General features: G+C 28.2%; 1 protein-coding gene across 4 annotated transcripts in view; it reads left to right on the forward strand.

The window, feature by feature from the left end:
• LOC107438670 (teneurin-m) overlaps positions 1–18816 on the forward strand; it is a 487196-nt gene that overhangs the window by 315156 nt on the left and 153224 nt on the right. For all 4 annotated transcript variants that reach the window (XM_087165593.1, XM_087165588.1, XM_043039103.3 and 1 more), the window contains 3 exons: positions 12197–12308; positions 14007–14111; positions 18126–18320. In XM_087165593.1, the coding sequence (XP_087021719.1) occupies positions 12197–12308; positions 14007–14111; positions 18126–18320 (412 nt within the window). The remainder of the gene's footprint in view (positions 1–12196; positions 12309–14006; positions 14112–18125; positions 18321–18816) is intronic.

The following is an 18816-nucleotide window of genomic DNA, read 5'->3' on the forward strand; positions in this document are numbered from 1 at the left end:
TGCAACTGCAATATGCATTTCTTTAATTTACATTAATTACATTTCTTTAATTTACTTTAAAAACATTTAATCTTGTTTGGTTGGCATATATTTGCTTCAAATGAAATTCGTTCAATCTGTACTACATTGCAATGCGCAACAATGTAACTCTACTATAATATATTACGTGATACTTTAATTATCTCACAAATTTCATTCTAAAAATCATTTTTGATGAAAAAAAATAATTATTATAGGGGAAAATTTATTTGCTTAAAGATTTTGGTTAAATGGTAAATTTGACCTAACTTGATGAAGCTAAAAAGTTATCATTGAAACGCGTTTAAAAGTTATTATTTCACCAAAAATTCAAATAATATTTTGAAGAAATATTAGAAGTCTAACAACTCGAAAGCATGTTATCTATGTTAGTCTATTGTTACGTCTAAATCTAGTGTATTTAATACTTAGACGGTTTGATATTATGTAAAATGCCTAGAAAATGTGTAAAACATTTATTTATTAAATACTTTACCAGTCAATGCTATGTCCCTAGGTGCTATATAGAATGCTGGATTTAAACTTAGCCGATAATGCATAAAATTTAAAGTTTCAAAAATTAATGTATTATAATGCTTCAACTGCTTCACAATTTGCCTTTATTCATACTCCATATCTGATCAACGAAGTATTTCCTAAATACACGTATAAATGATGTTGATAGTAAATTATGCATTAGATGTTTCTAATTACTTCGCGTGTCATAGTCACATTTTAGATTCAATACATTGCAGTCTTGTTTGGTGGAAATACGTATGCATCACCTCCTAATTTATCATTGTCCTGTTTCTTTTGCACGCTATGTTTTCATTGGCTGTGTAAAACTCATAAAACACATTTTCTCCCATAGAAAACTAATTTAACTGTGACATATAAACCTCGTACAGTTATTGTGCTCTTGAAAGGGAAAAGAGAAATAAATAATTAAGATTGAAAAGGGAAAACACACCATAGAGTCTTTTCAAGTTTGAATTAATTATCTCGAAATGAGTTTCTTTTTAGTTTTGCGAATATATATGTAATCACATCAGCTAGTTGATGACGTTAAAGTTTCCCTTATAGCACTGATGCAATGGTCTCAACACTGTATCGAAAGTTGTTATTTAGTTTTTAAAGATTTGCTTTAGATAAATGGAATATTTTATAATAATATGTTGTTGTGGTCGTTTCTAATGTCATTAGCAAGCCTGTTTTTTAAAACCTAGTGAATTTAAGGCAGACAATGAGTTTCTTGTTTTTCTGTGGAGCCATCTATGGCCAAGAATACGTCTTCAGCCACGCAAACATGCTGCAGAATGTTTTCTGTGACGGACCTGTACATTCATCCACAAACCGATCGATCTCCAATTCAATATCCCCAGAAGTATTTATTTGTTATGGGAACTTGGAGGATTTTGTGACTCGTCAAATTTAATGTGCACCAGTCACCATTTACTACACGGCCGCCGGCCATATCTTCGGCCTTCGGGAATCGAATTCCTGACCTCTTGTTAATACCCTACCTACCAAGCTAAACCGGCCTTATAATAATATTTAGAGAAAATTTATTTTATTATATTGTGGTTTCTGTGGAGATTCAAATAAGTACAAAATGATTGATTTTTGCCATATTTTTTATTTATTCTTGTATTTTTTTGAACGTAGAAGCTTGATCAATGCCTCTTTACCATAACATGACTAAAACATAATCAATGTCTCATTGCCATAAGCAAAATAATTATAAATAGTTTAACATTCAATCTATATTCATGTACCACTGTTAAGATTTGATTATTAACTTCAATGATCACTACGTGTTATTACTCTTTATACACTATCTAGCCAAAAGTATCCTGACACCAGGTTGTTATGGTGGTGGAAGTATAATGGTGTGGGGGTGTTTCTCGTGGTTTGGCCAGTGTCCATTAGTTTCTGTGGTTGGAAACATGAACTCTGAGATGTATGTGGATAATCTGGACAATGCTGCACTCCCAACTCAAGTGCAATATTTCAGGGAAGTCCCATTTCTCTTCCAGCAGGATAACTGCTCCATTCATACATCGAGGCTTTTGCCCTGACGTGGTTTGATGAAATGGATGTTCAAAAACTGGACTGGTCATCTCAGCCTCGATCTAAATCCCATAGAACACCTTTGGGGTGAATTAAGAAAGCAGATTACGTGGCCAGCCAAATCGATCATCCTCACTGAAAACACTCACTTCAGCTGTGATGGAAGCCTGGAAATCAATTCCTAAGGCCACCTGTCATAAAGTGGTAGAAAGTCTTCCCAGACGTGGGCAGTCTGTAATCAATGCAAAAGGGGAACCAACATTTATTATTATGTGCTTCAGGACGCTTTTAGTCCTTACAACTTTGTGACTGAATAGTTTGGGCCAAATAGTGCATCACTTAGCAGCACAATTCTACTATTTGATCTACTGTTACCAATCAAATTAAATAAAACAAAAATACTAAAAGGCAACAATTTTTTTCAAAGGGACTGAGAAGGAGAAAATAACTACATTCTTGTCAAATCTAAAACAAAAACGCTAGGGTGGATAATTTGAGTAATAAAATCCTAACACCATCGAAATCCCTACACACAACTTTGGAAAGTGATGTGCCTTACATTTTTGTTCCAGATGTGATTATCATTTCCCACTTTTTAGCTTATTTGGGAAGCACACTTTTCCACATATTTCTTTAAGGTTATTATTTATTTTTTTATTCAGGGTCTGTAATGTTAAGTATTATGTTTAATGTTCGAATTGTCTGTTTTTGGTAAAATTTTTATAAATATTGCTTATAACATTTAAACAACTATTTTGTTTCGCATTTTCATCAGAAACAAAGCTCCAGATAAATTTTGAGCTTCGTAGTTTAATAAATTAACAACAATATTTTTTGAGATAAATATTTTTTTGCAACAAATTGTTATATCGTAGAAATTAAACGATCAAAACTTTTATTGTCAACAGGCAAAGAGCTCGATTTGAGAAAGGTTGACTTGTAGAGAAGCTGCCAAAAGTTTAATCAATGATGATTCATTGGTGATAAAATGACGATTAACTTAATTTTTAGTGTTTAGGAAACAACGGTAATTATCATCGCTATTAGATACAGAGGTCCAGTTGACTACTCGAAAAGTGAATCCTGTTCAAAATTCCATTTAAAGTTTGAGTGTCCCAGCTTATTTGAAAAGAGTACAAAATTTGTCATGACGATTAGTTTTTTGTGATATTGTCTGTACCGTTAAAAAATAATTTAAACAGCTAGCACAATGTGTCAGTTTTAAGCATTCTAACTAATCCAAAGAGTTTAAAATTTTTATTAAATGTAAATTCTCTCCTGACAATAAATAGCAATAAATTCTGTTTGTGCTAAAGGGGAAACAATAACAACTTGCATTGCTATTCAGCACATAGTTCAAAATAAAATTTGATCATTCTAGCTAGTCTGAAACGGTTTGAAATGTTGATTGACGATAAATTTCACAAGGTGACGAAATAATGACACTACTTAGGAACAGTGTTTAGAAAACAACTCTGTTTCACAATTTTATTCGATACATACTTCCATTTTGCTCATTTTTACTCGAGAAATGATTAAAATATCGAATAACTTCGATTGACGATAGATTCTATTTACCTATAAAATGTCAAGGATTTTTGCTAGCAGTGATCAGAAAATGATTTAAACATTTATTATTTTCCGTCACTGATTTCCAGTTAAAAACTGAGTTTTCTCTAGATTTAATGGGAAATGTTCAGAGATTTGATGAATTATAAATTATTTTGCTGATAAAATGACAAAAACATTGATTTCATTATTCAAGAAAATATTATAGCAAGCAATTTCCTTGAACACTGAGTTCCAGTTTAAATTTGAGCATTTTAGTTATTCCGAACGTAGTTAAAATGCTGATTTGCAAAGTTTAAAAATATCGTGATCAATTCATTATTCTCGCAATATTCAGGAAATGAGAGGAACTTACATCTCCTCACTTACAAAGCTGAAGTAGAGTTTTTAGTGCTTTAACTATTCAGAAAAGTTTTCAAAATTTTTATTGCAAAATACATCGTTAGAAAAACGAAAGAGAGTTAAGAGAAGCATAGTGAAACATCATCAAATATATGTCCTTTTCATGTTATCAACAGAGATATTTTTCTCTGCCTGATTTATATATATATATATATATATATATATATATATATATATATATATATATATATATATATATATATATATATATATATATATATATATATATATATATATATATATATATATATATATATATATATATATATATATATATATATATATATATATATATATATATATTATATATTATATATATATATATATATATATATATATATATTGAAATATTACTTCATGCATTAATAAAAATCAGCTTGAAGTGAAATAACGTAAATAATTCCTTTGCTAATTTACGAGTAGAAACTGTATTTTAAGCAATCGTTTTGAACAAATAGCATTTTTATACAGATTTGCAAATAAATAAAATAAGACTAAATAAAATATATGATCATAAAAATTCAATTTACATTTCTTAATTTTAGTTTCATGATCTCGTGGGATTAATATTTAATGCGTAATTTTTGGATTTTTGTAAGCAGTATCATAAATTAAATTCACTATTATTTTTAAATTATGTTTAATACTTCTGCTACCGTTATAATCTATATTGTGTTGAAAAAATTCCATTTATGAATAAATATTTTTTTTAAAATATCTTAAACAGTATATCAATTCTAAATTTATAAAAAAAGTGTTTACTTATTTGTAATGTATATCCTAAAGAGGCTAAACACCAGAAAATAAATTTAAATTCATTTATAATCACCTTCTGTGGTTGTTATGCAGTTACGGCTAGGGGGCAGTGTTTTCTTCGTCAGTGCACTGTTAAAAATTCTTTATCCAATTATTGTACTATTATAAGCATTTAGGGAGCCGGTACATTTTACCGTAAAAACCGTGTTTACCAGAACATACTATGAAACCATAAATCTGATATACCGTTTTACAGTAATAATGCCGTAAAATCCCTGAATCACTCTAATTAAATAAATATTACTATAGGAATTCGGGTATAATATATTACGTTAAAAATGGATTTTGCGTATAATGCACCCAAAGAAATTATACTTCATACAGCAATTTGATTCGGAATATTTGCAATGTAGAATAAAGGCTATGTTAGCTACTGAGTCTTTTACACCATATAAGGCATATTTTAATATATGTGAATCGTCTATCAAATACATGTTTTGGAACAGTGAGTAGACAGCTAAATCCTGTTAATCTCATACAGCTCTTCAACCATATAGTTTGTAAATAATAAGAAGAAATCATGATCGATTTCATATTCATTTGCTTACCCATGTAATAAATGTAGTTTAATCATACTCCCTAATTTTTGAGGTGCAGTCTTTTTGGTGGGCTCATAATTAAATTTAAGGAAATTGCTTGTATTAAGTAATTGTAATATAATTTTTTTTTCAAAAACAAAAATCAAAACTGCCTGCATTTACTTTTCAACAATCTTCTTAATACTTACTACAATAACATTGTTTGTGCCTTGTAAACAATTTAAAAAAATTCCTACCTTTAAGTACCTTAAGTGCTTTTGATCTAATAAAAATAAAAATAAAAACTTAACGTTATGATAAAAAAATCTAAATCCGAACTTCGAAATCTACAAACTCGAATCGAAAATTATCAGCATGTCAATGTTCGTGATAATAAACGTCACCTTTCGCTCATAAATTGGCACATAAACTGACAAATTTTTTTACTCAAAATAAAGACCGAATTTGTATCATTGTATGAACAATGGTAATTTAAATCTTAGTAATTTATATTTTATCCAGTTTCTACAATATGTAAAAAAGGAATTACGCTAATATTTAAACAGTCGCTAAACACCTGTTTCAGTAGTTAACCTGTTGATGACATCTTAAACATCCAAATTTATAATTATTTATCTTCACACTTTACTTGCTTTCTTTGATCCTTTTATACACGTTTTGTTTGACTGAGTATGCTGTACTATGAAGGATTTGCACTGTTTTGTGAGAAAAATATGTCAAATAAAAAGTATTTTTGGTTTTATACATTTTATATATTAGTTAAACATTAAATTTAATATTTTATCCAGTTTCTACAATATGTAAAAAATGAATTACGCCAATATTTAAACTGTCGCTAAGCATCTGTTTCAATATTTAACTTGTTGATAACATCTTCCAAATTTATAATAATTTACATTCTCATTTTACTAGTTTTCTTTGTTCCTTTTACACATCTCTTGTTTGACTGTGTATACTGTATTATGAAAGATTTGCACTGATTTGTGCGAAAAATATGTCGAATAAAAAGTATTTTTGGTTTTATGCATTTTATACAGTAGTTCGACAATAAATTTAATCTTAAAATAATTTTTATTTCCTCCTTTAACAACAAAAAGTAAATAAACTAAACTTGTTGGACATAATTCGTGTTACTTTCAACAAAAAATAATCATTTTGTTTTTTTATCAAAATATATATTTTATTACCCCAAAACACACATTGTGTGGTTAAAATTGTATAATAGTCGCACCGTTAAACGTCATCTCAAATAAGAAAATACATTCCTAACATGATTTATTTTTTACCAACGTTTTAAAGATTCTCCAAAACCCATATGCCATCAGCAAGCTTAATGCCCTTCATAAATCGTACACATGGCACTCTAATAATAATTGATAACTGCAATGTAATACCTCCAGTCTCGTATCGAAAAATCGATAAACAATGTTTAAGATAGCGTCTCCAAAATTTATTTCGACACTCCCTCGTAACTGGGTCTCAATGTACTTACTTATTTATTTTTAGTTGAACCGTATTCCTATGAGATACATGTTCTCTTGTAGTAAGAGTGAAACAGTTTATCGGAAGAATGTGCTTGGGATGGTCTCGTTGCTGCTCCTCGCCCCTACACCTTCTACCTACTTTACGTTCAGAAAGTATCCGTTATTTCGAGTAGTTTTATTTTTCTTTTATTTCTTGTTGCACTCCTGGAAAGAGGTATGCGCACATTTTGAATTATTAATATGAGTAGTGGACACAGGAAACAAGCTTTGGTATTACAGAAGTGAGTAATTTTTCTTTCTTTCCTGGAATCGGAATTGGTTTGAAGCAAGTAGCTTCGCTGATGGAAATATTTGAAATTGAGTAGAAGGAAGTGAAAAGCTCGAGACCAAGTTAATTATTTTTTGTGAAAAAAAAATATTGATTGAAAACATCTATTATTTACAAGAATACTGACGGAAAATATTTATGATTTTCACTAGCGAAAAACACTCGATTAAAAAAAAATACTGCTTGTAATTACTATTTAAGAAATGCTCATTGAATAAGTTCATGATTTACAAGAATATTGATTGGAAGTATTTATGATTGACAAGGAAAGAGATTGCAAATATTACAGAAATACTCATAGAAAAATATTGCTTATAATAACTATTTAAGAAATGCTCACTGAATATGTTCATGATTTACAAGAATACTGATGGAAAATATTTATGATTTTCACTAGCGAAAAACACTCGATTAAAGAAAAATACTGCTTATAATTACTATTTAAGAAATGCTCATTGAATAAGTTCATGATTTACAAGAATATTCATTGGAAGTATTTATGATTGACAAGGAAAGGGATTGCGAATATTACAGAAATACTGATAGAAAAATACTGCTTATAATTACTATTTACGAAATGCTCATCGAATATGTTTATGATTTACAAGAATACTGATGGAAAATATTTATGATTTTCACTAGCGAAAAACGATTGCAAATATTACAGGAATGCTTATAGAAAATATTTATGATTTTCGCGAATAATAGCGAAAAGCATTTAAGATATATAAAACTACAGCTTATAATTATGATTCAAGTAAATACACATTCTAATACTCATTGAAAATACTTATTATTATTTTTAAGAACATTAATATTTACATTATATTTATGATTTTCATGAATATTAATAAAACTATTTATATTTTACAAGAAAACTGAATTGCAAATTTTTAATAAATTATATTTGTGATTTTCAGGAATATGAATGAATATATTTATGATTTAAAGGAATACTGAATGAAAATATTTTAGCATTTACTAGTATACTGACTGAATATATTCATGATTTGAAAGAAAACTCTTAAAAAATATTTATAATTTGTAAGAACACTTATGAAAGAAAAATTGTCGCAAAGAATGCTTATTTGAAATATTTATGATTTACAAAAATGAAGACTACTCATATAAATAAAAAATTTTGTTAGCATTTTTAAAACTAAAAAAAAAAAAAAGAACTAATAACATCTAAAATTTCTTTAATAAATATCAGATTAGTAATACGGCTTCATACGGATGTAAGCAAAAAAATATATTTCTCTTTTAAAAATAATTCTTTATCTGTAATAAATAATAAGTTAATGTTTATGAGTTTCGCAAGTAAATAGGCCAAATAAATTATTTCTCGTTCTCTACGATTCACATTCTGTTCAGGACAAACTTTAGAATACTATGAATGAACTTATTTTAGTTATTGTGTTTATGAGTCTATAATTATCATAAAAAAATTATTAAAAATTATTATTATTGTCTTTATGCGTCTATTATTATAAGAATTATGATACACGTTCTTTTTGCCGTGACATTCTCTGAACTTCAAATAATAATTGGAAAAGTAGAAATTATATTAATTTTATTGGGTAAATTGTCCAAATAAAATTAATTTAATTAATAAGCCATTTAATTAATACGCCATTTATAAAATATTTTATTATTGTCATAAACTTTGAAAAGCCTTCTTTTTCAAGGCACACAAGCGCTATACTTTGGTTATGAAACGTAAACCGTACTACATTTGAAACGAGATACATGTTGTGATTAATAGACTCTGTTGCAGCATCTTTGTTTCTGTTCTTATTTTTATTAGACGTTTATGTATGCTGTTACTGTCTAAAATCTGCCATCGGAAATTAAAAATAATTCATTTGAAACTTTTGGTATATAGTAATTATATTGTGATGGAAATGAAATTTCGAATGTTACATAAATATTTTTGTATAATGATTCTATAACTATTTTTGTTTGTTTTGTAATGTGAAAAATAAATTCATTTTAAAAACATAATGCTTCATTAACTGTTAAGTATTATCTGTTAATTATGTTTTGTCATGTCACTAGAAATACTTATGGATTCAAATGTAGACAAGGAAGATTTATGCAGAAAAGGTTGCATTAGCAGAAAATGGTTTTATGCAGAAAAGATTGATTTATGCAAAATAATGTTTTATCGTAATAATTTTCGTCGTGTAACTCGATAAAATGGAATTGAATTAAAACGGAAAATGGAATTAAAACGAAACAAGATATGTCTAAATTAAACTAAAGCATCATAAAAGAATTTTATCTAAAATAAAATTATTACTGATTGAAGTCTTATTCTTTTAAAATAAAAATATCTTTATTGATTATAACCACTTTTTATTAAGAGGAAAACACAATATTTGATGAAAATTAATCAAGCCCAACTAAATTAAGAATTAATTAAATAGAAGTCATTAAATGTTTCATCCATTCTTTTCAACTCATATTTGTAAATTACGAACTTTATTCGGCTTACGGGATACAAATAACGATTTTATTTAACATGGAAGATTAAAATAAAAATCTTTTAATTATCTTTCAACTTTATTCTTCCAAATAAAAAAAATATTAATTTATGACTTAAAATAGCGAGTTTAGATGTATATCAGAACTTAAAACTAAAATCATTTGTCAGACAGATCTTATTGTTATTATGTGCTATCATGCGAAAACGGATTTAATTTTTAAACCTTCTAAGTTTTGGCATGTATTAGTAAAGATATACATACATTCATTGAATAAATATTACTTCCTGAATAATAGTTTTTGCAAATATTTTATTTACTCTGTACAATTAGGGTTATATTTAAAAAATTTGTAACTTTTGACAACGGCAGTCAATAACAAACAAAATAAATATTTCATAATTTATATTTCTCTCCCATAATGCTAGTAAGCAGGCATCAAAAACAATATGAAGTATTCGAAGATAGAAAAAAAAACTAAGAATTTATAAGTAAATGTTAAGAGAGTTAATGTTATGTGAAAGAACTTCAGTAATGAACTTATTTTGTCAGAGTTTTCACACATGAAGGTTTAGCTATTGGCATATTTATTCGATAAATATATCACCATCTTCTTTTTTTTATTATTATTTTAACGCGCATGCGTACTCACATCCTCTCAAGTAACTCCGTCCCAAAAAGGTTTGCATTCAATATCAATCACAATGCAGAAGAAATCCCCTGGACTTTTCCCTAAAATCCAGCGATGACAGGGGAAAATAAGGATTTCCTTTCGAACGCGTTGTTGATTTTTCTTCTCAAATGTGGCGACGTTTTCCCTTCGTAAAGACACACATATCGATTTCGGCAAACACATATGCCCCAAATCATACATTCTTTTTTTCTTGTTCAGAATAGAAAAAAATATAAGATGGAGAGGAAAGAAAATCGAAACTTCGTCGCATATCATAACAAAAGCCATATATCTTAGATTCCTCCAGTGGCCATTTTCATTCAGAATGTATTAAGCGAGTACATTTGGAAGTTGAACAAACGATATCTCGCGTGCTTTGGGAATTTAAAGCTTCCAGCTCCAAATATCCAAATTCATAAAGTCATAACGGCCGCTCCTTCAGAAATCTAAAATTGAATGAAGAATGTGTTTTCGGTTTGCAATATAATTCCAACGTGGCAAAAATGCAATAAACGGAAAGCAGCAATAAAAATCCCCAATCACTGAATGTATGGGATTGGGTGAAATGCAATGAAGTAAAATTTTCTATCGTCACCGCATTGATAGGCACTTGCTCAAACTTTCGAATTGTTTGAGTTATTTCAGACACTTTTCTACTTCAGAATATATTTATCTCATGAGAGTGATATTGTAGCATATTCTAGAAAATTTTCTACGTCTGAATGAGACATTCTTTATGGAAACTTTAACGAGTTTGTAGAAAATCAGATTTGTGATATGAAAAACTGTCTTTGAACTGCTTTTTTTTATTCTTATTTGCATAAAATAGTGTTTTAGATGTATTTCAACCTTTTAAATAAATTTAATCAACTAGTAAAGTTAAAACCTTATTTTTAATATTTCTCACTTAGTTAATAAACAAAAATCCTAATTTATTTTACTAACAACATTGAAATATCAAGATATGTGGTTTACAAAATGTTTAAAAAAAGATATTAATAAGCATGCTATAATTATTATTAAACTAACTCGAATGTATACCTACTAACTGCTGCGATGACAAAACGTGAAAATTAGGGGTAATTTACTAGCAAACTGCGCTACAAAGAATATGCTATGAATGCGGTTTTCCTATAGGCCGTCTTTGATATTGAAGACACTACTGAACGTATTGCATCTTTTTTAAAAAAATACTTTATTAAGATTTTATTGAATTACTGCAAAGTACTTTATCTTTACTAAAACATTTGTATTTTAAATAAAAATCCATCACTTCGTAATTTTATCATTTTATTTATTTAAACTTATAGAAAGTTTCCCCAAAATTAATTTTATTTTAAAGTTTGTTCATTTTTGAAAAACTTAATATAAGACTATTAAATTTGTTTAATATTATAAAAAATTTTGAAAATATTTAATACTATTAAATACTTGAAAGAACTAACATTATTGATCGCAAAAGGAAACTTGAAACAAGGAATTTACCAATTATTCAAAGTAGCATAGAATTTATTAAATAACTGATATATTAGTATTTCAGAGAGAAAAATTAGTGTTCTTTTTTTAAAACGAAGCATATTGCTAAATTAAAAATTTATAAGATCAAACTAAGATGCACCTTGTAATTAGTAATTTGAGGATAGTTACACCACCATATGCATAAACTAAGCTTACCGTCTTATTTTTCACGTTTGTTACATAAAAAAGTTTTTAAAAAAAACCTAGCTTGATAATGCATGAAAAATGCATTGAATTAGTAAATGGTTTTATGTAAAACTGGAAACCTGAACTGCTCTTCTCTTTTCTTTCAGCCTCGCCAGGAAATAAGCTTTCTTCATTTTCTGGAACCAGGGACGTGGTACTTTTCCATTATTAATGATGATAGTACAGCAATCGGTGTTTCATTTCAGCCATCCCTCGCAAGTAAGTATTAAATAAAAGAAATGTGTCTTAAATATTTACAAAGCAACTTTCAACTTTCTAGGATAACTGTGACAGGAAATAAGACGCGTTGTAATATCCATTAATCATAACACATAAATTGAATTGATATGTAATTAAATCAATAACAAATTTTTTATTATCCCAAAATAATTAATAAAATCTAATATTAACTAATCATTCTTTATTAAAAATCAGTCTGGAAAAAAGAACTAGTAAATAAATAATTTATGATACCATAGTTGCAGAAATTTGACTTGCACACTAAACCTATGTATAAACTTCAAAATGTTCCAAATAAAATTATGATATAAAGTACCGCAATTTGGTAAAGTATAAAGTACCGTCGGTAAAATCCCTATTACTTTGAAATCCATTTTTACAGTTTAATGTTACACCGTCATTTTTCCCGTAATGGTTACATAATTGCTTGATAGTGATTCTTAAATTAATGATTATTCAATTCATAGTGATTATTTGATTAATGACTATTTAATTCATAGTGATTCATAAATCTTACGTTAATTATTGCTTTAAAAATTAAGGAATATAATATTTTTGTTCCGTAACATACTCTGGTAAAAATAGACTTTATGGCATAAAGTACCACCTCCTGTATATAGCATAATAAATAAGAACAAGAAAACATGAAGAAAATTAAGAAAAACAATAAGTATTATATATTGCGCATCAGCTGCAAGTAAATAGAAATCATAAAATAAGTTCAAAATGTAGAGAAAACAAAGGAAAATTACATAACAATGAAAAAAGGGGAAAAAAGAAAAGTAATAATAAAAATAAAAATAACAAAAAACCGGAATAATTTTGCGGATATAATCGTGTGAGCTGCTGAAAAGATTATATCTTTTATTTTCGGGATTTTTTAAAAATGTTTGTCCTTTTTTTCCGCTTTTTTGTTATTTTTATTATTATTTTTCTTTTTTTCCACTTTTTTCATTGTTCTGTAATTTTTCCCTTGTTTCCTCTACATTTTGAACTTATATATATATGCGTGTATATATAAGTACATTGTCTGACATTTTTCAAAAGAAAATATTAAAAAGAAGTAAAGTGTTTGCTAATGAAATTCGAGGAAGAATTCTCGTAAGCACGCCTCGAATGGATTAATCAACTAATGCAACAATATATGATTAATGAAATTTTGTTCATTAGTGAAAAATGCTATTTAAGTATTGATGCTTTCAAACCATTACCTTTATCTAATCTTAATTTTTCCATCAACTTTTGAATTGTCATTGAAAAAAATGAAGCACACCACTGCATGAAGTTTAAGCAGTGTTTCAGGATTCTATTAAAAGTTATTGACGCACCAATTGTGCCACGCCCATAATAAGCCATTTTTTCCACCTTCTCTCATCCATATTTTAAGTGAGCGTGCGAACAACCCGTTTACGTCAATGTCACAAATTCATAGTATTAGAAGAAAAAAAGTATAACTAATTCACAGATAAAGCTGTATCTACAACTCTTTATTCAATATTCCGTGCAAATAATATTTGTGAATTCTTTATCCCTGCTAATTAGCTAGATTTTTCTCTCCCACACTTTTATGGATGGCATAAAAAAAGTCTTGAGACACTTTCTTTATTTTCCATCACATTTTTGTCATTAGTATTTCTTTGGTTTCTAATTAAAGTTCATTATGGTGTCTTTCTGCAGGGGACGTGCCGACGTCGTGCCCAAACAATTGTCATCACCATGGAAACTGTCATCTGGGCAAGTGCCACTGCTTTCCCGGATACATTGGACATGATTGTGCTGACAGTAGGTGTTAACTCTCGTTTGCTTTTATGTAGGACTCCCTCTTATGAGCTACTTTTATTCGGGGAAAGCTGGACGGAAGAACTGATTTTTTTCATAAGGAAATGAATGACTGTTTTAATAAGCAGCCAAGAACTACTTAATGAGTTCCATGATTAAATTATATATTAGGATTTGATATTAAGTGAAATTCGATACATGCACAAGGATACATAAGAAAAGTTCGAGAGCATATGCCGCGTTTATAAATAATTCATATTATGTAATTTACTTACTCAGTATTAGAAATAAATGACATATCGTAAACTTCTAATGCTTTCAAAAATTGCAATAAAGATACATGTAAATATTAAATATTTCTTTGTAAATTAATACATCGTGAATATTAATTAATTAATTAATGCATCTTGCATTATGATGGATATAGTATACAAGATAATTAGCGAGATCTGAAATGTCCATTTAAAAAAAAAACTATACATATAGAAATTAGATACTAGAGGGAGTATTTTTGACACCTTCAACTATAAATTTATTAGTTTCTCAATCATTATCAACAGTGATAAATAATGATAATATCTTGAGATTTATTAATCAGTGTAATTAGCGAACGCAATTTTATCGTGAGTGATGATAAAATTTATTTCGAAAACAAATATACTACATATTCTGCAACTCAGTAAATTAGATAAGTTGGAAAATATCACAGTGCATAAATATTATTAATAATGTATTACAATTTAAAAAGTGGGATATCGCCAATCATTATAATTCGTTATGCGGTATTGCACTAATTTATAAGATTTGTGTTTCGTCCTGAAATTAGAGCATTTGCCTCTCCAAGAACGTGATTTCGTGATTGTACCTTCACGGCCTACGATATCATATATAAAACGAGACTTTCAGACTCTAACGGCACAAAATCTCACAGACACGGTCTCAATGCAGTGTTCTTATATTACATCTCGTATTACTACGCATACGTACTCTTAAGAAATATACTCTAGCAAAATGCTGATTCAGGGAGCGACGATTTTCCACCCCAGACGTTTAACGAACTACTCCCGTGTTTAACATAAAGAAAAAAACTTGATTCTTGACATTTTATTAGTTCATGTAACAAAATTTAAAAGAAATAAATGCTTGCGTTATAATTGGAACCAGCTACAGTTTCAAGGTTAAAATTTCCAAAAAGGAGAGGGAATCGTTAAAAGCTACTGGATTGTAAATTAACGTCCGAAGAAGAGCTTCTTTTTCGTTCTACCGGTACTGAAGGAGTTAAAAGACACAATAGTCTTACATTAAATTAATCATTAAGCTTTCGGTTCGAAAGAAATGGAACGGTTGTAAAATATAGAGGCTTTGTTTAGAAATATTCTGCTTTATTTCTGATGTTAATTTCAGGTGTTAATATACAGGTCCATATACGAGCTATATAATATATATTAATATACAAGCCATAGCAATGCATAAGAGATTGTATAACCAACAATTCAAAGCGATTGTTTTTTTCTCTTTTAACATACTAAGTTTCTGAAAACGAAATTTTTGACTTGCTATAAGTAATAAAAAATGACGCATAACTGGGAATTTATCAACAGTAAAAATGATTAAGACAAGGTTAAAAAAATTAATGCTTTAAAAAAACTAAACTCTATATTTTCATGTTTCTTGAATAACCTTATGTTTACTTCTATATACCTTTACATATATCGCAGGTTCTATTCATTGTTTCCAAAGATTCTAGCATAGATCAAGAAAAGATGAAACATGTGACAATTGCAAACTGACAAATTAAAAAAAAGCTAAGGAAACCTTATGGGCAGCTATTAGAAAGCATTTGATTGAATATAGAATTTAATCACACACAAGCCGGACTGAACTGTACTAAGTCCAACTTAAACAATGAATTTTCATGTAGATTAGAAATGAGCTAATTTATGCTTGTTTAAATTTCTTTTATGCTTGTTTAAATTTCTTTCGACACCTTTAAAAAAATCACAGATTATGGTTGTCACACTAAACAAGCAGAATTTTTTTCCTGCAATTGTTTTTCTTGAGCGTGAGCTTTTGAACACTGTCAGGTGATCAAAGTCATTTGAGATCCCAAATAAAGGTAAATTTGCAATGAAAATTAGAGAATTGGTGAGCAACAGCGAAGGGACAAAGGCCTTAAATTATTTTAAAGCATGGAATATATTCATAGATAAATGTTAAAGATGAAATTATAATAATGTTAATGTGAATATTAAAAGTCCTCTTTCGTCATCTATTTCGACGGTACACAATTTATATTTTTGTAAAATAAAGAATTCTTTATTTTCATTCTTTTTAAATCGAACATTGTTATGTAAATAAAAGTATTAAGCAAAGTATGCCCAATTACTATGAAGAAAAAGAATCATGTTTGCTCTACGCAAATAAAATCTTTTTATTTCTGTCTATAACAAAAATTTTATAAAACCGACGAAGTTAAAGTGTTTACTTAAAGCTTATTTTTACTTAATTTTTTTATTGAATCTTTCATAACATTGCTTAAAGCATAAAGTGGTTAAGTGAAAGTTTTTTTGTACACAACCAGAGCATAATTATTCATTTATTATCATTTAGTTGTGGAAATTTATTTTGGTATCATTCTTTTCTTTCATTCATTTCTTTGCTTCTGTATAATTTAATGCAAAATTTTAATCAACTTGTAAAGTAATGAAAATATCACATATGCAATTACATGATTCACAAAATTAAACTGCATTTGTTATAGTTCTTTTGCAAAATCACATTGTAATGTAAGACTAATATTTAATAATAAAAATATTGATGGAATATTTTATATTGGAAATATTTCAGTGACGATTCAGTAGTATTATTGTCTTTATAATTATTTTCATTATTATTTTTATTATTATTATTATTACATTTGAGTATTATATTATACTTTACAATCTTTAATTTTATAGTGAATATTTTATATTACATAATAATACAATTTTCTTAAGTAGATAATATAAATATTAACGTTATTTTTATGACTAAATTTATAACGTAAGGCAAGTTTTAGTTTTAAATGAACTTTATCATATGGTCGGTGAACATTTTATTTTGAGCATAGCTTAAAATGTGCTTTTCAGTAAATGAAAATAGTTGTTTTAATTGAAAAAGCCCGTTTAAGAAATGAATACTGCTAGATCACGTAGCTCAAAGTTTTGTACACAAGAGCTGGATACTAATCATTCTAATGTTAAGCAATAAACATAAACTTTCAAAACTTCCGTTAGTGTTGAAAAAAAGCACGTGGCAAATAAATATAGAAATTCGCTAATTTTTTAACATGATTAGTAAGCAATATTTACATGATTAGTAATCTATTTTGAGTAAGCCAAGCCCGTCAAGTATCAATTCTCTTAAGTGTCCCATTCTATATTCTTTCACAAATATTTAAATTCTTTTACTATATATTTCTTACTTAACACAAATACAGGCACGAAACAATGTAAGGAACAAATTAATTATGTATCGAAAATGCCAGGTACAGGAAACAAAAATATATCATGGTTACAACAAAATACCTAAGCATATAATAAATCTAAGTTAAGTAAAAGACGTAGACGACAAGGAATTATATTTCAGCAAATTCGATGTGCAATTCGCCGCTGTATTTAATTAACTTCACGTTAACTAACATTCTAACTTATGTGTAGAAACTTAGCTCAACTTTAACAAGGCAATATGCTTATACTGTGACCTTCTAATTATTGAAATGCAAGTTACCGCACATGAAGCACGCCATTTGTTCATTCATTTTTTAAAAACAAATTATAAATTTGTATCGATTACTTACATACCTTAGTACCAAATGTGAATAAATAAAATTAAAATAAGAACTATTCAAAAAACAATGCAATAAAAATCTGTTTAAAATTACAGTTTCAAGTTCCCCTGTGGAATCGTTTAGTACTGTCAAATATATTCAAGTGGACTTTCTGAGCAATCTCACAAAGCTATATTAATTGCTTGCAGGTGTCTGTCCCGTTCATTGCAATGGCCATGGCAGATATGTCCAAGGAATTTGTCGATGTGAAACAGGTTGGAAAGGAGCCGAGTGTAATGTTCCTGTTACAGAGTGTGAAGTAATGGATTGCAACAATCAAGGATTTTGTGTTGGAGGAAAATGCCAATGTCGCGCTGGTTATAAAGGACACCACTGTGAAGAAGGTTAGCGACTTCCTTTTTGATGGGTTAAATTCATTTAAAAGTAGAAATGTTTTTATTGTTTTTAATTTTAGATTGTAGTCCAATAACACGCGTAAGCCTTTCTAAGCTTATAATTTTCATCTTGAATAATAATAGCTCATTCATCATTCAGTGTATCCGTCATAGTCTTAGTGTAGAGAGAAAGAATTTTCGGAAACGTTACGGTACTGTATAATAATGACATTTCTAGTGAAAAAAAACATAATTCTATTTAATAACACGGCATTTAAACAAATTAATTTTGGTAATTTTACCACTCATATGCTGACGGTATACAGAAAATACAAGTTTTAAACATTACGGTATTATCACCACGCATTTAGTTGTAAATACTTAAGTAAAAAGTAAATTCAGCTAAATAAATGTTTTTTTGAGCCATGTTCGAAAGTATCATGCTCAAATTACCAAAGTTAACCATATTTAACCAAGCAGCATGGTAAAAAATATTTTATTGTTA

Source organism: Parasteatoda tepidariorum, chromosome 1, assembly GCF_982258835.1.
Source record: "Parasteatoda tepidariorum strain Cologne lab strain chromosome 1, Ptep-v5.0, whole genome shotgun sequence".
NCBI classification, from domain to species: Eukaryota; Metazoa; Arthropoda; class Arachnida; order Araneae; family Theridiidae; genus Parasteatoda; species Parasteatoda tepidariorum.